The sequence below is a fragment of the Selaginella moellendorffii genome, unplaced genomic scaffold (assembly GCF_000143415.4).
Source record: "Selaginella moellendorffii unplaced genomic scaffold, v1.0 SELMOscaffold_0, whole genome shotgun sequence".
NCBI lineage: Eukaryota > Viridiplantae > Streptophyta > Lycopodiopsida > Selaginellales > Selaginellaceae > Selaginella > Selaginella moellendorffii.
Window position 1 is genome coordinate 4,449,171 of NW_003314261.1, and position 26,851 is coordinate 4,476,021.

The window sequence follows — 26,851 nt, forward strand, 5'->3', positions numbered from 1 at the left end:
GTGAAGAGCACTTGATACGAGGACTTGCGAGGCGGCTACAGCGAGGAGGCATCGGAAGCTCAAGATATGGCCGACTTGGAGCGAGAAGTTCATAAGTGTCTCAAGCTCGGTCAAGCTCTTCAGCGCAGCGTCGCGGTCCCTTTTGCTGTGGAGATTGGAGGCAAGTTCTTTATTGGAGCCTAGGTGCAATTCAATAGCACCGCAAGAGATTGTTGTCCAGCTCTAAGTTCCACTTATTTCAATCTTCTTAACTTGGAAACAAAGCCTTCGAGCTTCAGGGATCATAGACATAAGCATGGAGAGTGAGCCACCTCTCCTCTCCCTCACATGACTCCAAGAGCTTATCTCGACCACATTCGTGGGCCGCCTGGTAGAGCTCGGCATGGCTACCCTCGAGAAGACTCTCCACGCTGTCCGAGAATATCACACCTCCTGTGTCGCGCGTAAGCCTCCCAGCCTCCAGCAGTGCACGCCTCGCCAGCTTGTCTCCCACCTCCATGTCTGTCTTGCTCGCCGCGAGTCTCTCCTCCAATTTCTCGAGCGCTTGCTCCCCCACGCGGACTTCTTCCTCCAGCTCGGAAACTCTCTGATGAAGAGCCTCCAGATCGACCGGCGTTGGATCCTCTACGACCGGTGGATGGTCGTGTGCCTTGGTGACCAGCTCCAAGACCCTCTCCTCGCATTCCTGGTCGATCTTTGCAAGCGCGAGCTGCCTCTCCGCCTTGGCAAGATCCTTGGCCAGGAAGTGCTGCTTGGTCGTGACAAGAAGGACGTTTCGATCATCCAGCTCCCACTTCCCTGCAGCGCAAGCAAACGCGTGCAAGTCATCCGGAGAAACCAGCACCTTGGAAGCGATCGCCGGCAGCCTCGAGGCATTTCTCCCGATTGCTGTCCTCGATGCCAAGATCGACCGCCAGCGCCGGATCCACATACTGCACCTTGTACATGGCGCCATCGAAGACGAATTCCATCGTGAGAGCCGAATCGCCAAATGCCGCTGTGACGACCACCATCTCGGCGAGAGCCCAATCTATCAAAACCATGGAAGTTTAGACACGATATAAAAGAAAGCTCCCGGCGGATATCAGGAAGATCGATCTGCCTGGGAAAGATAGAAATCTGTGAGAACGCAAGCTCAAGCATCCACATCTCCAAAGATCACAGACGATGGCCGTTGCTCGTAGAGGGTGGTAAAGAGCTCGCTCCACACGTGTTGTCCACAAACCGCCCCGGCCTCGTCCACGATCGGGAACTCCTTGACCGCGTCGTGAAGATCTTGCACGTCCTTGCCGCTCTGGCACAGGAACTCCAGCGATCGATCGTCCAGGCCAATGCGATCGCGCTGCTGGCGTCCCATTGCCTCGCGGAAGAAGTAGTCCCAGCTCATTCCTCGAGTGTAAGGCTTGCCGCTCTTCTCCACCGCCTTGTTCCTCGCCATCTCCAGAAGTATCCGCCTCCTCACTAGCCGTGCGCGCTTCACATAGGCCTCCATTCCGCCCAGCGCGAGCTCCTTGTCCGTGCGATCCACATCGATCTGGGCCTTCTGCGCTTCCAGCCGGGCCACCAACTCCTCGAGATCCTGTGCGCTAGCTCCCTCTTCCTTGCCATGGATCGCCTGGCCTTGGCGCTCGGGTGCTTCTTGGTGCTTGGCATTATCTTTCCCCAAGACCACCACCGTGAATCTCTCGGGCAGCGGGCGATCGTGATCTTGGAGATCGAGCATCCGGAATCTTGCCGACAAGTGGACCAGGAGATTTCCCAGGAATCGATCGTCACGGAGCTGTGCCGAGGAGGATATCTGCGAATGCAGCTGGATTCCCCGCGCGAGATCCCTGGAATTGGCACACGAGCGCAGGAGTGAGGCGTAGCGCTCTCGGATCTCGTCTAGAGTCTCGCCCCCATGAGAAATCATGGACCGAGGAAACCGCGATTTTTAGGCTTCTTTCTTTCCAGTCAAATACGGTCAACTAAAACTCAAAGATATTCTGTTGACTAACTTCTAACTATGCCAATCTCAGTTGTGCGAATCCATATGCTATTTAAAATCTCGATACTTAGAGCTCAGCCTTCTTTGGATGATGTTTGATACAAGACACCTGGCACACTTCTATCTCACAACTCTCATCAGCAATTTCAACAAGTCTGAACGTCTTGGACCTGTCGCAATATTAACAATCCGTTCTGTCCATTTATAAAAGGAGATTCTATGCTTGCTTGCATTTCTAGAGATCCCAATTGCAAGTCTCAAGTAAAGCACACCGGCTACTTGTTTCTCTAACCATATAAATGGGGTTTCTCATGCCAGTCAAACTGCATACATCTGAGTTTCGCAGTCTTCTGTCTTCTAGAGAACAACATTTCTTAGTGGGTGGCTACTGACTCTTGCTCGCATATTTGTACCATTTTCTCTTTTCCTTCTACATACTATCCTCCTCCTTTGGTCATGGCTAGCGAGAATGATTCAAGTCTGACCAATGAAAGTGTTCTGGCCACTGCCAGTGGTGGGCGGGCTCTCCGTGGTTTCAAAGTGAGTGGCAAAGAGCCTGGGCCAGTGCTTAGCACGCACGTCCTTCAGGTCCCCAGCAATATAGCAATCAGGGGGCCGGTGGATCCACAGAAGACCGAGACGTTGAAGTTCTCCAGCATTGAGGATTACAATACATTTCAAGAGAAGCTCGGCACTCAAGGATGGACTCTTGCGACAAAGGTCGGGGTGAGTTTGGGTAAATTGACCATGAAGCTGCAGGGTGATTACTCCGAAGAGGAGAAGGAGAAACACAAGAAAGAAATGCACAAAAAAGTTCGCACGGTCATCGTCACTGAGTCTTTGTATGTCCCCATGAAGTGCTTTCAGATCCCTCAACTCCAAATGACCCTGACTGATGAAGCCAAGGCAGATGCTCGACGTGTTACCGGCGCTACTGAGGCGACATCTTTCTTGGAGAAATACAGCTCTCATGTGTATGCCGGTTTGTACCATGTTGGTGGCGTGCTCTTTAGGGAGGTGAACGTCACCAGCAGCCATGAGACCAATGCATGCTTGCTGATGCGCAGAGGATTACGCAAGCTGGAAATCTCAGCTGAAGCTAGTTACAGCTCGCCATTTTTCGATGGCAAAGCTGAGGGTAAGTTTTCACAAATCTCTGATACCGAGTCCTACGAGTTTGCCAACTCGAGCCTTCAGTTTGAAACATCGAAAGTAACAGTCCGTGTTTGGGGAGCAACATCAGTCGAGGCCAAGGACGAATTTCTGAAGAAGCTGGATGCTGATCATGCTGCATGGGCCATCATTGACAAGGATATCGACCAGCTGAAAGATCTGGTGGGTATTTGGGAGCTCATGGCAATCGACAGAGATCTGAAGAAGCCCGCATTGGAGATCTGCAAACAATGGCACACAACATCAAGTGGAGAAGTTGCAGAACTTGCATCTTCAAAAAGTGACGAGGACAAAAACAGAAGCAAATGGTTGCAGTCACTATTGGATAGGGGCAAGGCTTTTCAGGATACTATACAGAAAGAAATCAACCAGTCGAACTCCAGTACAGGAGATAACAAGTAAACATTAACACAAAAAGGCAAAAAGGTAAAAGAAAAAAGAAAAAATATATAAAAGAAAAAGAGAAAAAGAAAGAAAGTAATAACTATATAAACCAATATTTAAATATAATATATGAATGTATAAAATGCTGAGACTACTGGACAGAGAAAATTGGGGGCAACTCTGGACGCCTCCATGCGTAAATGTCAGGCTTTTCTTGTTTGGAAGCCATCGCCAGAAAGAGAGAGATGCATGGCAAAATTTCTTTCATCAACCTCGCCCACAGTAAAAAGTTGCCAAAAGCAAAAATTTGACCTGATCACTCCAACAGCAACATCGAAACCTGGTGGCGGCAGCAGACGAGCCTTTGCTCACCCTCGTTGGTTACCGTTTCCTATTGCAAAGGAGCTGGTAGATGATGCAATCAACGGGCGTCGCCTGAGGCACGTATTGCTCTTTGGAGGTCCGGAACTCTGGCCCAGAGAAACAACACCAGAACGCATACAATGAGTATCCCTAGAAAATTCCCGATCAAGTCCAAGTCAACGGTCGTAAAGATCGATTTGATGTAGAGATTGCTCATCTGATCTATAATCATTCAAAACAAAAGACGCACGAAGTCGCAGATCTTTCGCCGAGCCTTGCATTCCGCGCCCGTTGTTTTGAATGCGCAAGGCTCGGGGAAAGATGATCCGCAGATCATCGGGCGTGGAATGCAAGGCTCATCGGCAGATAGCTTGAAAGATCACAGAGCTGGTCCAAGAATATCAGTTGCTACGATTACAAAACAAAACAGTGAGATTGCCAGAGGCAAGAAAATAACAAATAAGAAAAACATGGCTACAGAATGTTTTCATCATCGCCTTGGTTGACATCTCGATGTTCTCCAGAGTCAATCATTTGCTCGGGATGTTTCTGAGCAATCATCTTCTGCCCAGATCTGCGCTCGAAGCGTTTAATCCACATATCTGACGTAGATCTATGTCTGATATATCTACAGCAGAAACAAGCGACAGGAAAAAAAATTACGACATACCTCACTAAGCAGTGAATGTTATTGTTGAAGCCTCCGGCATGCATGTCGTCCTAGACGCTAGACGTCATGAGAGTCCCATAAAGACTCTGGAGAACTTGCCACCAGACTCCACAGCAAAAGGGACCGAGATGCTGCGCTGAAGAGCTTGACCGAGTTTGAGACGCTCATGAACTTCTCGCTCCAAGCCGGCCATATCTTGAGCTTCCAATGCCTCCTCGCCGAAGCGGCCTCGCAAGTCCTCGAATCAAGCGCACCTTTGCTGGCTTCACTCGTCTCGGACTTTGCAAGGCGCGCACCGCCATCTTTTCCGGAGAAGCCAGCAGTATCAAAGGTGAAGATGCTAGCATGCCAGTTTGGAGCAAGCGAAGACCAGGACTCAAAGGTCGTCCAGTCCATTCTCTTGAACTTGGGAGGAGCTGGCGATTCTACCTGGGCACTCGTTCCATACTCCAATTCCATAGAGGTTTTTGTCCAACTCTAAACTTCGAGCGAATGCATTGACACTAAGTTCCACTTATTTCAATGTGCTTGACTTACAAACAAAGCCTTCGAACTTCAAGGATCATAAACATAAGCATGGAGAGTGAGCCACCTCTCCTCTCCCTCACATGACTCCAGGAGCTTATCTCGACCACATTCGTGGGCCGCCTGGTAGAGCTCGGCATGGCTACCCTCGAGAAGACTCTCCACGCTGTCCGAGAATATCACACCTCCTGTGTCGCGCGCAAGCCTCCCAGCCTCCAGCAGTGCACGCCTCGCCAGCTTGTCTCCCACCTCCATGTCTGTCTTGCTCGCCGCGAGTCTCTCCTCCAATTTCTCGAGCGCTTGCTCCCCCACGCGGACTTCTTCCTCCAGCTCGGAAACTCTCTGATGAAGAGCCTCCAGATCGACCGGCGTTGGATCCTCTACAACCGGTGGATGGTCGTGTGCCTTGGTGACCAGCTCCAAGACCCTCTCCTCGCATTCCTGGTCGATCTTTGCAAGCGCGAGCTGCCTCTCCGCCTTGGCAAGATCCTTGGCCAGGAAGTGCTGCTTGGTCGTGACCAGAAGGACGTTTCGATCATCCAGCTCCCACTTCCCTGCAGCGCAAGCAAACGCATGTAAGTCATCCGGAGAAACCAGCACCTTGGAAGCGATCGCCGCCTTGGCAGCCTCGAGGCATTTCTCCCGATTGCTGTCCTCGATGCCAAGATCGACCGCCAGCGCCGGATCCACATACTGCACCTTGTACATGGCGCCATCGAAGACGAATTCCATCGTGAGAGCCGAATCGCCAAATGCCGCTGTGACGACCACCATCTCGGCGAGAGCCCGATCTATCAAAACCCTGGAAGTTTAGACACGATATAAAAGAAAGCTCCCGGCGAATATCAGGAAGATCGATCTGCCTGGGAAAGATAGAAATCTGTGAGAACGCAAGCTCAAACGAAAGACCACCATCACTCACATTAGCATCCACAGCTCCAAAGATCACAGACGATGGCCGCTGCTCGTAGAGGGTGGTAAAGAGCTCGCTCCACACGCGGCGGCCACAAACCGCCCCGGCCTCGTCCAAGATCGGGAACTCCTTGACCGCGTCGTTAAGATCTTGCACGTCCTTGCCGCTCTGGCACAGGAACTCCAGCGATCGATTGTCCAGGCCAATGCGATCGCGCTGCTGGCGTCCCATTGCCTCGCGGAAGAAGTAGTCCCAGCTCATTCCTCGAGTGTAAGGCTTGCCGCTCTTCTCCACCGCCTTGTTCCTCGCCATCTCCAGAAGTATCCGCCTCCTCACTAGCCGTGCGCGCTTCACATAGGCCTCCATTCCGCCCAGCGCGAGCTCCTTGTCCGTGCGATCCAACTCGATCTGGGCCTTCTGCGCTTCCAGCCGGGCCACCATCTCCTCGAGATCCTGGCGCCGCGCTAGCTCCCTCTTCCTTGCCATGGATCGCCTGGCCTTGGCGCTCGGGTGCTTCTTGGTGCTTGGCTGCTTCTTGGCATTGGCGATCTGGGCCTGGATCTTCGTCCTGGCGTCCTCCACGACACCAAAATCCACCCTGAGCGATTCCGCCCTTGCGGCAAGCGAGCTGCGCCGATCTTTCCCCAAGACCACCACCGTGAATCTCTCGGGCAGCGGCCGATCGTGATCTTGGAGATCGAGCATCTGGAATCTTGCCGACACGAGCTCCTGGCCCTGCATGTTGCTCGACAGCACTTGAAGGCCTCCATCCTCCACGCCCTGGTGAGAAGGCGCAATCTTACTACAGTCGAAGCTCGCATTGGAGAATCCCCATTCCTCCGCCATGGCCGCAGAGCTTGCTTCTTGATTCCCAGCGTGAACTCAAATTCCCGGAGTTATCCCTAGAATATGCTACGTAGATCGTAGCTGTCCAACAATTTGCCCTAAAATATGCTAAGTAGATCATAGCCGTCCATCTATTTGAAAATCTCCAGAATATGCTAAGTAGATTGTAACCGTCCAAGAACTGACCTAGATTATACTAAGTAGATCGTAGCCGTGTAATTTGAAAAGAGACGGGACAAGAAGAAAGAGAGAATGACAATCTCGGAGACGAAGAGAAAAGCGCACTACTCTGGAATGTCCTCTCGATCTCCAGCATCGTCGCTTGGACCCTGGGCTCCGCGCTCCTTCTTCTTCTTGATCCCGCTCACCACATCATCGATCCGGAGCAGCATTGTCGCAGCCTCAATCGCGCTCTTGATCACCTGTGCCTTGACACCAAACGCGTCCCACACCCCGGCCTCCCTCATGTCCGCGATCTTCCCGCTCCGCCCCTCGATCCCAAAGCTACAAGCCTCGCGCTTCTCGCAAGCCTCGGCGTGCCTGGCTTGCAGCTCGGTCATGGTTCGTATCATCGCCACCCCGCAGTTCTGCGCCAGCGTTCTCGGGATCACCTCCAAGGCCTGCGCCGCCGCCCTGTAAGCCCACTGCTCGATCCCTTCCACGCTGCAAGCCTTCGACTTGAGCGCCGCGGACACGGCCATCTCGCACGCGCCGCCGCCGGCAACCATCTTCCCGTGATCCCGGATGGTGTTCCTCACAACACACATTGCGTCGTGGAGATTTCTCTCCACCTCGTTGAGGATGTCCTGGCTAGCGCCGCGGAGGAGCACCGTGCACGCTCTCGGCTCCTGGCACTGGATCAAAAACGCGAAGAACTCATCGCCAATCTTGCGGACCTCGAACAGCCCGGCCCCGGTTCCCACGTGGCGCTCCTGGAGCTCCTCTGGCCGGTTGACAATCGTTGCCCCGCAAGCCCGAGCGATCCGGTTGGTGTCCGTCTTTCTCACTCGCCGGATCGCACTCACCCCGGCCTTGCTCAGGTGGTGGCACGCCAGATCGCTCAGGCCCTTCTCGGTGATGACGAGATCTGGCTTGAGCGTGAGGATGTGCTTGCAAGCTTCCTCCACAAACTCCTCTTCCAGCTTGAGCAGGATGCTCCAGTCCTCCTCCTCCATCACCTCGACGTTGGTCGCGTTCTCGCCTTTCTTGTACTCGAGCGGGCAGTCGAGGAGAACAACTCGCGGGTTTGTGATCTTCCTGCGCATTCTCCCTGGAGCTACGACGTCCTTGTTGATCATCACGCCTCGCAGCACCGCGGAGTCCTCCAGCCTCCCCCCCGCCACCTTCTCGATCTTCACGTACTTCTTCACGTCGATCTCCTTGCTTCCATTGCCGAGATCCACCGCCACCGTCTTCACGGCGTCGATGGCCATGTCCGCCACGAGATCGCCAAGCGCGCCAGTGAACTTGCCACCCAGGCAGCTCCTCACGATCCCCTGGAGCGCGGCATGGTCCTCCACGTCCATCGAGAACGCGGCCGACTCGAGCGCCCCGAGAGAATCCTCCAGCGCCCTCGCGAATCCGCGGCACACTATGCTTGGATGGAATGCACGGAGCGCGACGAGGGGCTCGGCAGCGCGGAGCATCTCTGCCGCGAGGACGATGACCGACGTGGTGCCATCGCCAGCCTCCTCCTCCTGCGCGCGGCTGAGCTCCACCATGGCCTTGGCGGCGGGGTGCTGGACGTCCAGGTCGCGGAGGATCGAATTGCCATCATTGGTGACCACGATACCTGATCCCGCGGCGTCCAGCAGCATCTTGTGCATGGATCGCGGCCCCAGCGTCGTGCGGATGATCTCCGCGCCTGCTGTGGCGGCCGCGATCATCCCCTGGAGGACGCTCCGCCCGCTCTCGCGCTTGATCGCATCGTTGAGCACCACCACCGTCATTGTCGCCACAAAAACCCTAACTAAACCCTAGAAAGCTTTGGGGAGAAAATTTATCACATTATCTTACATTTACTTAGACAAGGTATACAAGCCGTGGTAATTGGTGCCACTGTTCTTCCACCACACGCTCTCGACGTTGTCAAGCCACGTCTGGCAGAGATGGTCTTGATAATCGAATGAGATTTTCTTGATCCATTCCTCCATGTCGCCAATTTCGTCACCAATGTTGTGATCATTTCTTCTTGATGTTGCGATCATCCTCCTCGTTTCATCTTTGAAGAATTGCATGCTCCAGAAGCCCTCTTCACTGAGAATCTCGTCCTCATCACGGCTTTCCTGGCTGCCAATCCAGATCTCGTCACCCTCTATCAAACACGTTTGATGAAGCTCTTTGTCGATCGAGTCGCTTGACGTGGTCTCGCACGATTCAGAGTTGGGCGAGATGGCCGCGAGGCGCTTTGTGAGACCCAGATCCTCATCGTCGCAAGACGATCTTCGTCTCTTCTTTGTTGGCGACGTTTCGATGCTACGCGATCGATCAATCTCATCCTGGGCAAGCTTGGTTTGGATCTTGTTCGTCTCCATGATCGACATAGTGCTCGCCTTGTGGTCAGTCACTGGATTTTCGCTTCTGCAAATCCACGATCTAGAAAAGGAGAAAAATGAGATAACCTAAGATCCAAGTTTTCCTTTTAAGAGAAAGCACGACATTTGCGTGACGTTAAAGAAAGGAAACCACGTCGCCCTAAAACTAAAAGGATTGTCCCACGTGGTCGACAAGTATTCGTCCACGTCATACACATCCACTTTGCCCCAAAGCGATCCATCCACTTTGCCCTAAATGATGGAAGCTTCGTGATCATGCCCACTCCATGTCAGAGCTGCGCGAGTTCATCACAATCCTCCAATCGTGCTCGAGAAGGCGAGATCTCCCACAGGGCCAGCGCGTCCACGCGCAAATCCTCGCCAGCGATCGCCACCGCGGCGACCCTCTCCTCGCCAATCTCCTCATCCAGATGTATGGCAAATGCCGCGCCCTGGACGAGGCGCGCGCCCTCTTCGATTCCATTGCTCGCCCCAACATCTTCTCCTGGAACACCATGATCTCCGTCTACACCCACAACGGATCCCTGGCCGCCGCCAAGGAGATCTTCGATCGAATGGGCAAGCGCGACATAATCTCCTGGAACGCGATGCTTGCAGCGTACGCCCAGCTGGGCGATCTGCGCGACGCCCAAGACTGCTTCGATCGCATGCCGCGCTGGAACATCGTGTCCTGGACATCCATCCTCCAGGCATACGCGGCACAGGGATCCATCGACGACGCCAAGAACACCTTCGATTCCATGCCTGAGAGAAACATCCTCTCCTGCTCAGTCATGATCACTGCGCTCGCCACCGCCGATCTCCTCCACCTCGCCAAGACCCTCTTCGATCGCGTCCCGGAGTGGAACACCGTCTCCTCCACCTCCATGATCCAGGCATTCGCCGCCAGAGGCCTCTTCCACGAGGCTCGCCACATCTTCGACCGCCTGCCACAGCAAGATCTCGTAGCCTGGAACACGATCATCTCCGCCCATGCCCAGCGCGGGGATCTCCCAGGCGCGCAAGAGTTCTTCGATCGCGCGCCCCAGCGCGACCTCTTCTCCTGGACATCGATGATCGGCGCTTATGCCCAGGCAGGCGCTCTTCCCGCCGCCACTCGCCTCTTCGAGGGCATGCCCGAGACAGATCTAGTGGCCTGGACTGCGATGCTCCAAGCGATCGTTGCCAGCGGAGATCTCTCCCTCGCCAAGACCACCTTTTCACGAATGCCGCTGCGCAACGTCGTCGCCTGGAACTCGATCGTAGTTGCATTTGCCGCGGCCGGGGATCTTGCCTCGGCAGAGGCGACCTTCCAATCCATGCCCGAGCGAGACATCGTTTCCTGGAACTCGATCCTCAGCGCCTACTCCCAGACCGGGCAAATCGATGCCGCGAAGCAAGTCTTCCACGCAATGCCCGTCCACAACCTCGTCTCCTGGAATGCCGTGCTCGTAGCAGACGCCCAGAACGGGCATCTTGACAGCGCTCTAGAGACCTTCCAAGCCATGCCTGGGAGAGATCTAATCTCCTGGACGGCGATGGTGGCGGCCTTTGCGAAAGGTGGCCGTCTCGACAAAGCCATGGCCACCGCGAATCAAATGCCTGGGCGGGACACCGTCTCCTGGAACGCTCTCATCACCATGCTCAGCCACTATGGATTCGGCAGCCACGCCGTGGAGAGCTTCCGATCGATGTGCCTTGAGGGAGGATTCCCAAACCAGGTCTCCTACTTGGCGCTTCTCATAGCTTGCAACCACAAGGGCCTGTCCTTCCAAGGATTGTCCAGCTTCAGCCTCGACTTTGGCGTGGCTCTCTCCGTGGAGCACTACTGCACCATGATCGACGTGCTTGGGCGATCTGGAGAGCTCACTGGAGCGACGGATCTTGTAAACAGCATGCCTTACTTGCCTGGAGCAGTCGCCTGGGGATCTCTCCTCGGTGCTTGCACAGTTCATAGTAGCGTCAAGCAAGGCGCCGTGGCCGCTGAGAACCTGGCCAAGATGGAGAATGGTCCGGCACAAGTTCTCTACTCCAATATCATCGCCACTGCTGCTGGTGCCTGAGTAAATTAAGAAGAGAGATCTCGTAAGCTTCCAAAGACGGAAAGAGAAAAGAAACGCAAGCTTCGTCAACGACGCTGACACGGAAGAGAAAAGTGAGGCATCCGCCGACAAGAGCCACGAAGCAAAAGAAAAGACGAGATAGAGATGATCACTCACACTCTAGCTTCCATGAAGCTTGTTTTACAGTACCGCCGTCTTTCGTTCTCGACACAAGCCGCCTGGGGAACAACGAACGATTCAGCGTGCCGAACAGAGCTTTCGGTTGGCTTTCGGCAGTAACGACGAGCTGTGCGCTGTGTGCGCTGGTCCTTCCTGAGTTCCTGACTGCAGCATAAAGATTAAAGTACTAAGAGAAAGCAACTTAAAAATTTGACAAAGACCTGTGTAGTTTCGCGCGAAAGGGAAACCGCTGAACTGGTAGAACACAATAGGTAGCTCACAAGCAAAAAACAGTAGGTAAACATTCCGCAAAGAGAAACTTGACTCGATCAAAGGTGTCAGACACCGATTTGAGATAAAAACAGTCACTCGGGCGCCAAGAACACGAAATGGAAGTATAAGTGATTATGTGAACTTGTAAAAGGAAAAAAGAGCGAGAGCCAGACCTGGCTTGTTCGTCAAAAAAATAGAGTTGATGTTGGGACCTGTGTGTGATAATAGTACTCTCTAGAGCTTGTGATTCGAGCAGCCAGCAACAGAAAGAAACATCCGACGCTTATTCCCGTTGCAATCTACAAAGCCGGAATGATAAGCACAAGAACAAAGAGCAGAGCAAGAGAACTTTCCCACACTCGTACCTGGTGATCTAGCTTCGACGTCGGAGGCGCGGATACCACATCCGGAGAAGTTTCTCGCAAACAAAGCCCAGAGCTTCCGACGCTTTGGTTCCAAAAGATTGGGGCTTCCTCGTCTCGATGACCCCGGCGTCCTCCTCGTCCTCCTTGAATTCCAGGGGCGCCACTTGCTTCGACTTGGGCGGCTTGCTCACGGCCTCCTCCTTCTTCTCCGCCTGCTTTCGCGACGGCTTCTTATCCTTGTCTTGGTCAATCTTCTCCTCCGGAGACGCCTTCTCCACATCGGTGATGGCGTCGCTAGCATTCGCTTCCTTCTTGGCATCGTCCTTGGCAGCCGCTCGCTTCTGCTGCTTGTCTTTCTTTGCCCCCATGGCAGGCCACACGCACTTCCGGCTGCCCTGAGCTTGTGCTTGTGCTTGGAGGGAATCGTTGAGCTCCAGGGCATCGTCAATCACCCGCTGGTTGGGAGAGGCGCTCCAGCGAGACCAGTACTTGGCGTAGCGCTCGAAATATCCGCAAGAAGAGGATCGCTTGCCTGGAGAAGGGGAAGAACTCGACGCATTGTGATCGACAGCGCGATGAAGATGCCGCTTCTTGCCCTGCTGCTGGTGATGCTTCTTGGCCGGCTTCCCGCTGCTGCTCGACGCGAAATCACATTCGTCGTGCGTCGCCAGGTAGCGCAGGAGATCGCCGTCCTCGCGCGGGAGAGAATCCGCCATCGCTTTCACTGGCGAGGGAAGGCGCGCGCCCGAGCTAGAGGCCGCCATAGCCAACCCTAAGGTAAAGGCGGAGAGCGGAGAGAGAGAGAGAGAGAGAGAGAGCGCTTCTGCTAGATTCTCTCTATTCCGCCACGTGGAGCGCTTAGCAGTAATTAAACTCTTCATTTGATTATATGCTCCTAAAACTCAAGGACCGGCGCAGCAAAGACGAAGGAGGGATCGCTAGAACCCTAGAATTCCTGGGACATGCTCCCGATTTCTCCCTTGGACTTGGCGCTCTTCTTGGGGAGAAGCGATTGATTGATGTTGGGGATGACTCCGCCGCTGGCAATGACGACGCTGCCCAAGAGCTTGCTCAGCTCCTCGTCGTTCCTCACAGCGAGCTGTATGTGTCTGGGGATGATCCTGTTCTTCTTATTGTCGCGGGCAGCATTCCCGGCCAGCTCCAGGACCTGGGTAGATCATCACACAAAATCGTTACTCTTCGATCTGCCACAAAGAAAAGCCCAAGAACCCTAAACCCATGAGCGCGAAGATCACACATACCTCGGCGGCTAGATACTCGAGCACGGCGGCCATGTAGACCGGAGCTCCGGCACCAACACGCTCGGCATACTTGCCCGCCTTGAGGAATCGAGCGATCCTTCCCACCGGGAACTGGAGCCCGGCCTTGTGCGATCTTGACACAGCCTTGGTGGATTTGGCCTTGCCGCGCCCGCCGCTACCGCCCTGACCTTGGCTGCTCATCGCTTTCCCTCTTGCAAACCCTCGCGCTTTCCCTCTTGCAAACCCTCGCCCCAAAAAACAGCCGCCCAAAAACTTTATAAACAGTCTCTCCACGCTCTGTTTTACAAACCCTAGAGCAAAGTTAGGGTTTCATAAACCCTAGGCGTGCACGTTAAGCTTGTTTAACATCTAACTTAGTGCTTTGCTTAAAACTCCGATTAGAAAATCTTTAATGTGACAAAAAGCGTACGCTTATATTTTTCTTTATATTAGTCACTTCTTATGCTACAACTTCTGGAAGAATAGCTGTCCCCGGCGATCGATTCGAGAGTCGTCCATGGCAAGTGAGGAGCTGCAAAACAAGATCCATCGTGGTTTAGATTGGAATTCTGCGAGCTAAGCTCTTACCTTCGCATTGACACCATCGTTCACGATCCTGTTCTCCGCCTTGTACTTGAGGTAGTCATTGCGCGAGAACTTTGTGAAGCCCCTGGAAGAAATTCTCGCGTAAGAACAGTGAACGAGGAGATCTATACTTCACAACTTACCACTTCCTGCTGACGATGATCTTCTGCCTGCCAGGGAACTTGAACTTGGCCCTCCTCAGCGCCTCCTGGGCGTGAATTCCATTGTTCTCCTTACACCGCACGGAGAGAAGCACTTGGCCGATGTCCACTCGCGCACAGGTACCTTGCGGCTTTCCAAAAGCACCCCTCATTCCAGTTTGCAGCCTAGGAAACCAAAATAATCGTCAAAGCTTTTTCAAGAGAAATTCTCCACTCACCTATCGGCACCGGCGCAGGAAAGCATCTTGTTGATCCGGAGGACATGGAAGGGATGAACCCTCACGCGGAGATGGAACGCGTCCTTGCCGGCGTACTTTGCCATGTACTTGTTACAGGCTATGCGCGCCGCTTCGAGGGCCTCGCTCGAGACATTCTCCTTCTCCCAGCTCACGAGATGGACGCAGTAAGGGAACTCGTCCACGCCCTTCTTCTTCATCCCCACATCGTAGATTCTGATCTTGGGATCTGGAACACCGCGGCAGAAGCGCGATTTCGGGTATGGCTTGTTCTTGATCTGGCGGTAGCACCTCGCAGGCCCTGCAGCGCATCGAGATCTAAGAATCCCAGCGATCTAAGAAGGAAAGAAAGCACTTACTTCGTCCCATGGCGGCTGCGTCGAATAAGAACCCTAACCCCTATACGATGTTATATATGGCTTAGCAGCCGTTGGATTGACGGTGTTGCATATCGGACGGCAGCGATTCTCGGTAATTCGCGGAAGGATCCGGACCGCCCAGTTCGAAGTTTCGGATTTCTAGGGTTCATACGGTTGAAGGCGCGTCGCCGCTATGCCCGTCGCGGGTATAGGCCGCGTGCGCTTGATCTGTTTGTAGCGGGCTTGGAAAATGCTGGATCGCCAGGATTATGGCTGTGTCTTTGCTCGATCTCTTCCGCTTCGAGTGCTCGAGCTCGCTCCCCTTCGCGTTTCTTCCAAGAGTAAGGCATTTCTTCCTGGATTACATCCATTTTGTTCTCGCGGTGCAGTAAAGATCTACCTGGATGAGCCGCTCTTGCAAAAGATCGATATGAAGAAGCTTGCGGCGTCTTGTGCTTTCGCGGATGCTCTTCTACAAATGGATCAGGTAAGTTCGGTAGTCTTTTCCCGCTAAACTTCCTGTATTTCTTGAAGAAAAACAACGCAGCGTATGATTTCGAGCGCAAAGTTCTTCCAGAGATTCTGGAACTTTGTCAAGAAATAGACTCATCAAGGCCTTACATGGTAAGTTTTTGTCACCGCTCCGCTAGTTTCCTGAGTTTCACGGGTGTTATTTTCAGTAGTCCATTTTGCATGAATCAGGCATTCTCGATTGCTTCCCAAACCTGAGAAAGTATCTGGATACGATCAAAACCTGCGGGGTGAGAAAGAACTTCAAGGTTAACAATGAGTCATCAGGTAAATGCTGGATCGAATCTGATGGAATTCTAATATGGTTACGCCAGGTAGCAAGAACTATCTATCTTACGTAGCGCTCTTGAACGAGCTGCTAACTATGAGCAGCCAGCTCCACGAGGACATCGATCATCCTCAAAATCACAAGTACATGGCACACCAAGTCGCTCTTTTATACGTAAGTGCGCGAAACTCAAGGAAGAAAAACTAAGATCTTCGATCCATTTTCATACTTCTTGCAGCAATGCATCAACCACGTCAAAGGCGAGGTCCGGCCTCTCAAGAAACCCATCGAGGAGCGCTTCAATGGCCTCAAGAACTTGGTGGAGAGCAATTCCAACGGAGGATCTCACCTCACCGATTTCTACAAAACATGGTGAGTGGAACTTTTTCTCTTTCGATGATAAAAAGTGTGAATTATTTTCCCTTTGCGTCCACAGGCTAAGAGATTTAACGAGTGGCATAAGAGCAATCGTCTCGAGCTTCCCCCCAGATGTTGTCTCCAACGTGGACCCATTGGGAAAGTCCCTGAAATGGACGAGCACCATGTCATAGCATGGAAAATGGGCCCCCGGTCGTGGGCTCGAATCTGGCCAGGGCCACTCTTTTCGTCCGTGTTCACGTGAAGTTTTTGGGTGCCTCTTGAGCGAAGCACCGGGGCGGCGATGTGGAGCGCCAGAAATCCGGCGCGGCGGGATGGATCTGCTCGCCAGATGATCGCGGCGCTGCTGCGGGCCAGGTATTGAGAAGAGAAGCGGGAGGAATCGGTCGAAATTTCGATCGGGGATGGAAGCTGTGAGTTCCAGGCCCCTGCTCGTGTCGAGCGTGCTGGTGAATCCGTCGGAGATCGCCGCGGCGCAGCGGCCGTGCCGGGCGGATTCGTGCGAGAGATTTTCGTGCTGGGGGCAGCGATCTTGTTCTTGGAAGGCTTTAGGCGGCGGCAGGAATCAGGGCTTGGGAAGAATGGGAAGAACGCGAAGAACACGACGGGCCTGCCAGACGCGGTGTGAGAATCGCGACGACCTCCGTGTGAGCGAGTGCAGTACGTCGTATATCCCTGGGAATTCGTCCTCTCTGGGGGAATCTCTGAGTGGTGAGACCATCACAGGCACAGGCGCTGCCACTCCTTGCTCCATCGCCGGGGCATTTTCTTCCATGGTGGTGATGCTGACGAGCGTACAAAGGTACGCGCTGCTGGCTCGATCGTCGTCCCACGGGGCCGAGTTCCCGGCGCTCCTGGCCTCCGTCCAGACCGACATGCACTGTTCATTCCTCTGGCTCTTCCAGCACGTCTTCGCCAAGACTCCCAGGTTGATGCTCTCGCTGATGATCATCCTCGCGAATTTCGTGGCTCTCTCGGCGGCGGGGACTTTCGGCCTGGAGCAGCAGCAAGTGGAAGTTTGCTCTAACGGCTTATCATCCTCCAAGAGCAAGAAGACCACGACGGATACGTCGAGCTCTCAGGACGTTTTTATATCCGGGGCTTTCGCGCACGAAGTTTCTCCATCGTCCGGCGACGAGGAGCTCTTCATGGTCTCCATGCTCGAGCAAGCCGCGGAGGAGCACAAAGTTGGCAACCATGGCAAGCCTCCACACGCCGTGGAGATTGGTCCCGCGGCAGCGCTGGTAGCTCCAATCTCCGTGCACCTGGAAGCTGATGACTACGAGTGCTTCGACCGGACGGAGCTACTCTACCAGGAGGCGCTCGCCACCGATCAGAACAACCCGCTGATCCTCGCGAACTATGCCGAGTTCCTCTTCCTGGTTCGTCGTGACTATGAAAGGTAAAAATAATCTATTTTTTCTTCGTTATCCTTCGGTGATCTCAAGCTTTCTTTGCAGGGCTCATAGCGTTTTCCACTTGGCACTTCGAGCCGATCCCGAGGACGCCGAGATCATCTGCCGCTACGGCAAATTCTTGTGGCTGGTTCATCGGGACCGGCGAGCAGCCGAGGAGGCGTACAGGGCAGCGATGGCGGCGGAGCCATCGAATCCATTCTACGCCGGCTGCTACGCTCACTTCCTGTGGCACTCGGGGGAGGACCCGGCAGCGTCGCGCTTAATCGAGCGGGTCTCGCAGCGTAAGATCGATCAATAATCTTGAGGTGAGCAGCGAAAGTCTCCATCGCGAAAAGAATCTCACAATGTGGACCCTTGAAACCTTTGCAGCGTTTGTTTTGATTCGTGCGAGCAGTGGACCTCATAGAAGGAGAAACCCAGGCAAATTGGGCTTCTCGATGTGACAATCCAGCGCGCTGGGTCGCACAAAAGGGATCACACTCCAAACAAGTTGGAAGAAGAGAAAGAGATACTTGACGCACATAACACCAGAGTTGTAATGGAGCCTTGTTTGATCTTTCCACTGGTGAGGGGACATTGCCAATCACCAGCTTGTATGATCTGCTATATATTCCGCGAAGTTACTGGGCATTTGAATCTGGGCCGTTGGCATCCACAAAGAGGAATGGCGAATTGGACAAAACTGGGCCATTGGATGAGATCTCGCGAGGGTTTTCGCGATGGAAGAAAAAAAAACCTTGGACAGTATATTGCAGACTTCAAGCTTAGCATTTCCAGCAAAGCTTCAAAAAGTTTAACTTAATTTGTTTTTTCTTTGTTTTCTTACTATTATATACTCAGCTAAATAAATCCATGGGAAATGCAAAGATGGATGCCAGTGGTCCAGGCAAGCCAGCGACAAAAGGAGGAGATTCAGCACATGCAAGAGAAGATTTGTGGAGACAAGTTTATTCCTCTTTCGCTCCGTTTTGATCTCTGTCGTTTCCTCTTTTGTTTAGCCCATGGAAAACGACACTAGGCTTCAAGAAGCCGGACTCTCCAAATGAGATGATCATCGCGGGCTGGCATAAGACCAAGTTTGATCTTCCGAGCAAGAGAAAACGAACCTCAGCTCTAGCTATTACATATTCCATGATCCCGCCAATGGTTCTTCCTGTGCAATCTTCGCTCAGGGCATTCCACCCTATCCCACATGCCATAGCTCAAAGGACTGCGCCATGGTTTTGAGTAAATAAAGGAGTCGAGTAGACAGGAAGTTGTGGGAGAGGGGCTGAGACATCGAATTAAACAGCACGCGTGCGCTGATTGAAATTTGGCTAAGTGTTGGGGCTGTGGCCACGTGGAAGTAATTTTAGGGCGCACGCTGCCCACGAGCCCTTTCCAGGTGCCCGTGCTAGGCATATCCCAAGAGAAGCGACCATGAGACGAGATCTCTCTCGGGCATCTCAAAAACGTTTCTACCGCCTTGGAAAGGTCCTGGGCATGGAAAACTGCTGCTAGCATTGCGCAACGTCGCGGTCAAACATAAGTTAAACGATCCGTGCTGCTTCTTCAAGATGCCGCTGTTGAGAGAATTGACGTGAAGGAGACCATGTTGTGCTCGGGCATGCTCTCATACGCGCACCTCCCTTCTTCTAGATTCCAACTCTGCGATTGCGCCGACAGAATCGTGTTCCAGGCAGCATCATGCTGCTCCATTTCTTGGAACTCGCCAGATGCCCGGCCTAGACGAGAGCCGCAAGCACCGCTGTAGCAGACTTGAGATCTTGGACCGGCATCTCGAGAAGCAAAGCCCAGGCTCGATCGATCCGGCCGGACTGCGCGAATGCCGCCAGCGTCGCGCCAAATCCACCACTGGCATCGCCTGGAAGATCCGTGGATGCCACCACCTGGATGATCACACCAGGCTGTTCTACGGTTCCGCGATCCTTGGGGGATCCATCCTCGCGTCCTGGCTCCTCTTTTGCATCGTCCTCCTGGGATTCTAGCTCCGGGAGCGTCCGGAGCTCCCGATCGTCAAGGTGTCCACGCGCTTCCAGAAGTTCTACCTGATCAAGCCAGACGTTGTGAGGCAAAAGGAGGAAGGCAAGGGGAACTTAACGAATCCAAACCGGCACCGATATCTTCCACCACTGGGTCGAGATGACCGTGTTCTACCATGGCACGGCCTTCGCGGTGGATCGGATTGACAACACGGCCACTCGCATCAGCGTTGGACACATGTTTCGTGAAGAGCTCGTCGCGCCGATGATCGACTATCAAGTGATCAGCCCCTCTGCAGTACGTATCCTTGTGCTTGTTTTCTCTTTTCTTTTGCTTGATCTTGATTCTTTTTTTCGTTCCTTCAGACGGGATTTGAGATCATCTTCCAGTCGGAGACCTCGCTGCTCTAGGGCGGCATTTTCGTGGGGGTGCCGGGGCTTGATCAAGGATTTCATAGACCAGTATGAGGGGTTTCATTGTCACTGCATGGACGGGAAGTGGCGTCCACACGAGGACTTGAAACACTATCGGGAATCGTCTTGGACCAGGGATGACTCGGGTGCTTTTGTTTCCATTTCTCGCTCGCTCAGTCCTTGATCTTTGGTTTTTCGCCTTTGCATTGGCAGATATCATCGATCCCTTCACTTAGGGATGAGATCTGGCCGTTGAATGAGATCTAGCGAATGGGCGGGGCATATTTGAAACTGGGCCGTTGGATGAGATCCCGCGAGGGTTAGGTCTCCCGGGAGCTCGGGGAGCTCGCGAGAGGGCGCCATGGAAGCGCCGAGCTGGAGATGGATCCATGGACGATGCCGCCGCGACGCTCAGCACCAGGAGAGCAGTCGTATTCGACATCGAGCAGCAGCCGCCGGCGCCGGCGCCGCAGCAAGATTTGCCCTCGTCCTCCTCGTTCCAGGTTCGCCGATCCATTCTCAAGCGCCCCTCCAGGAGCATCCAAGAGGAAGGGCAAGAAGCAGGAGAAGCTCGCAATGGCGGCGAAAGCCCGTGGTCCGAGGAAGATTACGATCCTTACTATGGGCTGGGGATCAGAACCCGCCCCGATCTTCCAGTGCTGCTCGTCTTCAACCTTATGGAGTCCCGCCGATTCAATACCTTCTCGTCCCCGACGCGCACGAGGCTGTTCTACGCGGCGACGATCCTCGGGGGATCCATCATCGCCTCCTGCCTCGTCTTCTGCATCGCCCTCCTGGCATTCCAGCTCCGGGAGCGCCCAGAGCTGCCGATCGTGAGATTTAAATCGGTGCTCGTGAGCTATGGCAGGCTCTACCGCATCAAGCCAGAGGTGATCCGGCAGCAACAGGTGGAAGGCAAGGGCAACTATTTCGCTTACAAGTTGAACTTTCTGTGCGAGGTCCATATGAACATCACCAATTCAAACCGGCACCTCGACATGTTCCACCACTGGATCGAGACCACCGTGTACTACCATGGCACGCCCATTGCCGTGGACCGCATCGACAACATCCCGCATCCACGCCGTGGGATCATCCGGCCCGTGTTTACGGCGTTTGCGATCTCCCTGCCGCTCACTGTCGCCGTTGGAAACAAGCTCGACGAAGAGCTCCATGACCCGCGGCTCTCGTACACTGGTCCTACTGGGGTATGCAGTGTCTTCTTCTCTTTTCTCTTTGTTTGATCCTGTAGTTTCTCCATTGCAGTTGGCATTCGAGATCATCGTCCAGTCGGAGATCTCGCTGCTCGAGGGCTTGCGTCCGCTGCCATTTTCGTGGCGATGCCGGTGTTCAATCTTGACCGATCTTTTGCTGGACGGATTTAAGTGCCGCTGCTTGGACGCGAAATGGCGTCCACGGGAACACCTCAAATACTATCGCGTGCCATCTTGGCCCAGGGATGAGACGGGTACCCTTTTCTTGCTCAAATCCATGATCTTTTCTTACTTCTCTACTGGCAGAAATCATCGAGAACAATTTTTCTTATCCTGACGATTACTACGATCCCAGTGTGAATTACTACGCCAATACCAATTCTTCCCATCCATACCTATACTATACATAAGTGGCAAGCTTTTCGTGAAGTTTCTTTTGAGCAACAAGAAAAAAAGAAGAAGATCAAAACAGCATCCTTGTTACTCGTTTCTATACTGATTTGTAATGAGTATTCCTACATTATCCAATTATTTTCTATTATGTGTTAGTTTTCCAATTCTTTATGCCATACTACTCACTTGGGGGGTTTGATCTCCTCAATCAGTTCTTGACTGGATATGTGACTGAAAAAGGAAAAGCATCAATCCAAAGAAAGAGGAAAAAGATGCACTTAAAGGATCAGAGTGGACTTCCCATTCCATGATGAGTAAATCTTTGAAACTCCTGCCTAACATAATATCAATATAGAAGTACCTTTGTATAAGTTGTTGATTTTGTTGTTCCGAACATACACTTTAGTGTCATTCTTGCTTATCACCATCACTTTATCACTTTATAGTGTTTGTGTGTTGCCATTTCATCTTTTAACATTTTATAAATAGTTTTATGTGCATCAAATATGCCATAAGTGTATTGACTGCCAAAGACTGCCTACATCTTAACTCTAGCATGACCAACATTCTAGAGGAAATAGTTGAGTAAAGGTATTCCATAACAAGGTTATCACACATGGTAAATCGCTCCCTTTATCTTTCCTTGCTTGTGCTCCACAGTGAGCGGGCAGAACTTGGTCTTGAGGACCTTACCAGACTTATTGAGCTCGGGATCTACTGAAACGTTTCGCTTATGTGTTAGGAACTTGATGATTGCTTGTGGAATGTCAGGCTCATTGCTCTGTGTGCGAAATCAAAGAACACACATAAATCCAGAAACCATGATCAAATCATAGTTTTTATAGCAAGTCAGTGGCCAAATTGCCCTCTCGAAGGCGCGTCACAGCATGCATGCAATTGGCATCTCTTTTTCTTTGAAACAGCTTGTACAGACGACGTGTCAACAAGATTCCTCGCTGTTGGACGTCCTGAAAAGCACTATAAACGTGAAAAGCAGAGACTAGAAAGGGACTTCTTACGATTCCACATTTCATACGGCTAAAAATATTCGTTGATCCTTAGTGGATATTTCTAGGATATGCCGGGATATTCTATTTTAGATAGAAGGTTTAGGTTACCTTGACTCTTTAAAACTAAAACACATAAGCTTTGATATTTGGATCTGCTTGAATGATTTAAGAAAAAAAAAACCCCCTGTTTTCACCACTCCTGTTAAAGAGATAATATTTGATCCAGAATATTGTACGTGCAAACATTATAATCTCAATTCTCTTACAAGGTATGTAGAAGAAGAAGTTAACGCTATATAGAGGGAGGGAGAACAAAAAAGAGCTTAGCTCTCCTCCTAGACAAAGACGGTGCGCCCTCCTCTCCGGCTTTGCTTGTCATAGGCGGTGGTAAACTTCTCCACAAACTCGTTCATGGTGTTGGAGCACTTGGTGATGGTGGCCAGGTACGTCATGAGCAGCGTGTCGTTGTACTCCATGAGGAAATCGTCCTGGAACTTGGGCGAGTCGATGGCTGGCAGGCGGCGGACGAGGCTCGACACCTGCCGGAGGAGCGCATGCTCGGGCGGCGCATCCCCCTTCTGGATCGCGGCCAGGAGATGGTGGAGGACTTTGATCCGGCTGTGGAGCATCTTGATCGCGCTGTGCATCCCGGTGAGGTGCGCCGCCAGCTGCGTCGCGGCGGAGCTCCCGTCCGATGGCTTGATGTGTGCGACGTGATCCACCGAGATCCTCTCCGCCTCCACCGTCTCGATCGTGTAGCTCGCCTTGACGAAGATGAGCGACGGCACCCCGTCGATGACATGGAGCTCGCTCTCGTAGATGGACAGTGGGAGCTCCTTGCGCGCGGGGTTGATCGCCGGATTGAGGAGGAGGTAGACGGGGCTCTCGTTGATGTCCATGAGCGCCTTGTGGATCACCATGTCCGACTCGCGGATGTCCGCGCCGATGGAGTACCAGCCCAGGACGTCGTACTTTGGGAAGACCTTCTTGTACTGCTCCTGCTTGGTCTCCAGGAAGGGGCGATCCAGGGAATCCGTGGCGGCGTCGTGCTTGAGCTCGAAGCTGTTGAAGATCTCGACGTTGCGCCCGGCCTGGACGCCGATTACGCAGCCAAAGACGCGCAGGGGAGGGGGAATACCTGCGCTTCCAGTGGCCGCCGCCTGCGCCATCAGTCGCGTGTAGTGATCGGAGATGTTGACGATGACGAGCGGGTGGAGCTTGAAGGTGAGGCCGCTGCTGGACGACATCGTGCCCGCGCCGCTGCTCGACGCCATGGTATGCTAAGAACCCTAATCTTGGAAGAACCCTAAATGTCGAGGTATTTTTCTTTTGTTTGGGCGGGAGCTTCGTTTTATTTCGGTGAATGCTGCTAGATCGTGATATTTCGGTGCGCTGCTAGATCGTGATGCTGTTTGGGATCCCTCTCCCCGTGATCCCGGCGCCGGATCGCGGGCACAGGAGCGTGTAAGGTACATTCGCTGGCCCTCTCCTGTTCTTGAGCTGTGGATCGCTGTTGCGCTGCTCAATCCCGCTCTCAATCTCCGCGATGCTGCGCGAGAATGCGTGGAATGCCGCCAGGATTTCGCGGTTGCTCGTCCAGTGCTCGTCGCCTGTGCGCTGTCCCAGGTATTCCTCCTCCTCTGGATGTGTTGAGAGAACTTCCAGTGTTGTGAGGAGCATGGCAGTCTCGGCCTTGGTCGGGATCACACTGAGAAAAAATCTCTCGGGGTTTTCTCGCATCTCCGCGTGTTCTTTGGTCCCTTCTTGCGGTATGAGCCTGTGTGTCTTGGAGGGATGATTTGGGAGAAATCCTTGGTAAGCGTACTGTCCATAGTTTACTGCTGCATGGCGACCCGAGGCTGTCCAGATCAAAGTTGTGAGAAGATTTTCCAAGTTGGCCTTAGAGTCTATGCCAGAGATCCATTTCTCATGACTCTTGTCTCCATGCCCGGTGCTTCTCACCTCGCTCCACCATTGCTGGAGCTCGTTATCTGCCTGGAGAGCTCCATCGCTCTTGTAGAAAATGTTTATAAACTCGTGCACCCAGCGCCTTATAGCGCTCCAAATCTCCAGTCCGTCGATAGCATACGGATAGTCCTCGATGGTCAGCTTAAGTCCGTGTTTTTCTTTCTCGTCCGGCACAGCCATGCCCCTGCAAGGCAACGTAAGTTCTACTGTTCTTCTTCCTTACTCTCTTTTCATTATTACCTCTTGATCAAATCAGCTGGCAGGCTTTGATCGTCGAAACTCCAGGAGTCGTATGCGGCCGAGGACATCTCAAACGAGTACTTTCCTGGCGAGAAGCTCTTTTCAATGACACCACCCGCGCTCGTAAGCGTCTTTCTTGCCAATGCATTCATCGCCAGCGTGTCCTTGAAATGTGGATCCAGCAAGAGATGCAGAGGGTGCATGGTGCTCAGATGTCGACGAGCCGCCAGTATGAAAGGTTCTAACACCGCGTGTGTATATGTCCTGCAGATGCCGGAGATTTGGAAAAAGTTACTCAAAGCGTCTCAACAGTGACCACTTACCAGTGGCTTACGACTTGATGGTACGTTGCATCGTTGCAAGCTGCGTGTGCTTTAGCAAGATCCCATAACCAGTCTTTTTTCTCGGCAGACAAGGGTGGCACAAACACCCTGTGACTACTTGTGTCCGGAGTTTGTGGTGGCAAGCTTAGCTCTATGGCAACTGGTTTAAGGCAGCCCTGCTTAGTTAAAAAGAAGATGGAACGAGACGCGTACGACTGGATCCCTTCTTGCGCATTGATCCTACTCAAAAATGGCATGAAGGTGTCGTAGTAGTCGACGCTGAAGAGTTTTCTTCCTCGGAGAGCCTGAGACGAAAGATTGAAAATTTTTGCACAGGACGTAACGAACGGGATGACTGTACCGCTTGAACTGACAATCCCTCGAGCTGCTCTTCAATGTGCTCCGGTTTTAGAGAGGATGGTGCCCCGTATTTCGATGGATCAAGTCTGCTTTCAGGTATAAATGCCTGCATCACCAGAGTTCTTTTTTGTTTTCTTTTCTCTCAACTGATTCATCGTACCTTCATGCAGGTAATTTTCAGCGCATGAACCCCCGCGATAGTCTGGCGAGCGAATTCCAAGTCGGATGACCAGGCCCACTCATCAGCTGAAACTCACAATTAAATGCGAGGGCTCTTTGGAGGTAGAAAAATTGCTTACTCGCAACGATTTGCGGGATTGGATATCTCAGCCAGCTTGTGTTCTTGCAGTCCTTAAACTCATTCTGGACAAGGACGGTGTGTGGACTGTGTTTCTCCTCGTCATCCGCTGTCGTGGATGCTTCCACGCTCATCTCTTGGTGGTAAAGTTGCATAACTTCTTCGAATGATTTAAAACTCCTTCCGAAAACAGACTTTAACACCGGGAGCAGGCTATGTGCAGCTGCCTTGAGTTTCTCTTCGAACAAAGCACACTGTTTCCGCCTGCTGGGCCTGTCATCGCTTGGAACATAGAAATCTTTTCTTTGAGCTGGCATACTCTCGGCAGAAGGATCTGCAAGCCATTATGGTAGAGAAGCGACACTTGATAGAGCTGACTCACCTGATATTGCAGGACTCCTGCCTGTCCGACAGCGACGTGGATATGGATGCTCTCTGGATCCACCAAGAACGGGGCGAATCATATCCGGGCCTTTTTCAGGATTTCCGAGGTCGTTATACAGATCATAGTCATATATTCTATCCGACTCATGTCGTTCGCCTGTTCCATCTCCTCGCAGGTCTCGCAGCTCACGCTCTCGGAGCTCAGTCAATCCTGGTGGGGTATCGCTAGGAAGGTACACCTATACGCAAGTTACAAGTTGATCAACTTACAGGATGGATCTTTATGTTCCAGCTAACGAAACAGCTGTACCTCATTGCTAAAGAACACACGATCATTCTTATATTTGGAGGCGTTAAATACCCAGGAGTTGCATGGAAAGTGAAGGACGGTGGCATCAGGTAGCTCGAGCTTTACGTACTTGAGATAAAACTCGTGCTTGTGGTGATTTCTAATCGCGAAGGCTCCAGGGATGCCGAACGACGTGTGGAGCTGGAATATAATTTCGTATTGGACGTCGTCAGGTACGAAACCATCCTTGGATAGAAACCAGTCACTCACTGCCACTTCCGGGCTCTGTTTGCAGTCCCCGGTTTCTGCATTATATAAACAAAGTCGAGAAGTGAAAATGCAAGAATGAGCCTATTACCTGGATCAAGCTCGGTGCTCACAAGTTGCAGAGTCACCTTGTTGCCAAGGAGGTCCCCGATATCATCCGCAACATCGGCAGCCACATTGCCGAGCTCGAGTATGTGCTTCTTCTGAACGACTATGCGGCCTCTCACGACGAACTCCATTTTAGAAAAACAAAAGA

General features: G+C 52.7%; 10 protein-coding genes across 11 annotated transcripts; 4 read left to right on the forward strand and 6 right to left on the reverse strand.

Annotated features, from left to right (window-relative positions):
* Positions 1 to 7,052: 7,052 nt before the first annotated feature.
* On the reverse strand, positions 7,053 to 8,821 carry LOC9641983 (T-complex protein 1 subunit gamma). Its single transcript, XM_002961055.2, has one exon. It carries the CDS (start codon positions 8,808 to 8,810, stop codon positions 7,146 to 7,148), a length of 1,665 nt encoding a protein of 554 aa, XP_002961101.1. The 5' UTR covers positions 8,811 to 8,821; the 3' UTR covers positions 7,053 to 7,145.
* Positions 8,822 to 9,682: 861 nt separating this feature from the next.
* Positions 9,683 to 11,793, forward strand: LOC112346823 (pentatricopeptide repeat-containing protein At4g02750-like). Its single transcript, XM_024676609.1, has 2 exons — positions 9,683 to 11,450; positions 11,645 to 11,793. The coding sequence occupies exons 1-2, from the start codon at positions 9,683 to 9,685 to the stop codon at positions 11,791 to 11,793; spliced, it is 1,917 nt and encodes a 638-aa protein (XP_024532377.1).
* Positions 11,794 to 11,942: 149 nt separating this feature from the next.
* On the reverse strand, positions 11,943 to 13,145 carry LOC9632254. The gene is made up of 2 exons (XM_002961056.2): positions 12,256 to 13,145; positions 11,943 to 12,189 (listed from the first exon to the last, which is right to left on the reverse strand). The coding sequence occupies exon 1, from the start codon at positions 13,134 to 13,136 to the stop codon at positions 12,264 to 12,266; it is 873 nt and encodes a 290-aa protein (XP_002961102.2). The 5' UTR covers positions 13,137 to 13,145; the 3' UTR covers positions 11,943 to 12,189; positions 12,256 to 12,263.
* Positions 13,121 to 13,803, reverse strand: LOC9641984 (histone H2AX). The gene is made up of 2 exons (XM_002961057.2): positions 13,518 to 13,803; positions 13,121 to 13,423 (listed from the first exon to the last, which is right to left on the reverse strand). The coding sequence occupies exons 1-2, from the start codon at positions 13,716 to 13,718 to the stop codon at positions 13,202 to 13,204; spliced, it is 423 nt and encodes a 140-aa protein (XP_002961103.1). The 5' UTR covers positions 13,719 to 13,803; the 3' UTR covers positions 13,121 to 13,201.
* A 122-nt stretch (positions 13,804 to 13,925) lies between these two features.
* LOC9632255 (60S ribosomal protein L10) lies at positions 13,926 to 14,896 on the reverse strand. The gene is made up of 5 exons (XM_002961058.2): positions 14,859 to 14,896; positions 14,482 to 14,800; positions 14,246 to 14,428; positions 14,106 to 14,187; positions 13,926 to 14,049 (listed from the first exon to the last, which is right to left on the reverse strand). Exons 1-5 carry the CDS (start codon positions 14,866 to 14,868, stop codon positions 13,978 to 13,980), a joined length of 666 nt encoding a protein of 221 aa, XP_002961104.1. The 5' UTR covers positions 14,869 to 14,896; the 3' UTR covers positions 13,926 to 13,977.
* A 132-nt stretch (positions 14,897 to 15,028) lies between these two features.
* On the forward strand, positions 15,029 to 16,217 carry LOC9632256. 2 transcript variants are annotated; one of them, XM_024676864.1, is made up of 7 exons: positions 15,029 to 15,199; positions 15,248 to 15,345; positions 15,393 to 15,482; positions 15,542 to 15,656; positions 15,704 to 15,831; positions 15,896 to 16,029; positions 16,094 to 16,217. In XM_024676864.1, exons 1-7 carry the CDS (start codon positions 15,109 to 15,111, stop codon positions 16,206 to 16,208), a joined length of 771 nt encoding a protein of 256 aa, XP_024532632.1. In that variant the 5' UTR covers positions 15,029 to 15,108; the 3' UTR covers positions 16,209 to 16,217. The 2 variants fall into 2 exon arrangements, with proteins under 2 accessions (XP_024532632.1, XP_024532625.1); XM_024676857.1 differs by having other exon boundaries at positions 15,029 to 15,345.
* Positions 16,218 to 16,284: 67 nt separating this feature from the next.
* LOC112346923 lies at positions 16,285 to 18,266 on the forward strand. Its single transcript, XM_024676838.1, has 3 exons — positions 16,285 to 17,437; positions 17,496 to 17,758; positions 17,823 to 18,266. The coding sequence occupies exons 1-2, from the start codon at positions 16,440 to 16,442 to the stop codon at positions 17,749 to 17,751; spliced, it is 1,254 nt and encodes a 417-aa protein (XP_024532606.1). The 5' UTR covers positions 16,285 to 16,439; the 3' UTR covers positions 17,752 to 17,758; positions 17,823 to 18,266.
* A 1,345-nt stretch (positions 18,267 to 19,611) lies between these two features.
* Positions 19,612 to 21,604, forward strand: LOC9641985. Its single transcript, XM_002960403.2, has 5 exons — positions 19,612 to 19,628; positions 19,802 to 19,995; positions 20,117 to 21,057; positions 21,116 to 21,317; positions 21,370 to 21,604. Exons 1-5 carry the CDS (start codon positions 19,612 to 19,614, stop codon positions 21,471 to 21,473), a joined length of 1,458 nt encoding a protein of 485 aa, XP_002960449.2. The 3' UTR covers positions 21,474 to 21,604.
* Positions 21,605 to 22,666: 1,062 nt separating this feature from the next.
* Positions 22,667 to 23,748, reverse strand: LOC9632258 (COP9 signalosome complex subunit 6a). Its single transcript, XM_002961060.2, has one exon. The coding sequence runs from the start codon at positions 23,738 to 23,740 to the stop codon at positions 22,802 to 22,804; it is 939 nt and encodes a 312-aa protein (XP_002961106.2). The 5' UTR covers positions 23,741 to 23,748; the 3' UTR covers positions 22,667 to 22,801.
* A 62-nt stretch (positions 23,749 to 23,810) lies between these two features.
* LOC9641986 (linoleate 13S-lipoxygenase 3-1, chloroplastic) lies at positions 23,811 to 26,834 on the reverse strand. The gene is made up of 9 exons (XM_024676771.1): positions 26,687 to 26,834; positions 26,401 to 26,633; positions 26,038 to 26,278; positions 25,657 to 25,989; positions 25,518 to 25,612; positions 25,359 to 25,463; positions 24,998 to 25,302; positions 24,675 to 24,938; positions 23,811 to 24,618 (listed from the first exon to the last, which is right to left on the reverse strand). Exons 1-9 carry the CDS (start codon positions 26,832 to 26,834, stop codon positions 23,862 to 23,864), a joined length of 2,481 nt encoding a protein of 826 aa, XP_024532539.1. The 3' UTR covers positions 23,811 to 23,861.
* Positions 26,835 to 26,851: the final 17 nt, after the last annotated feature.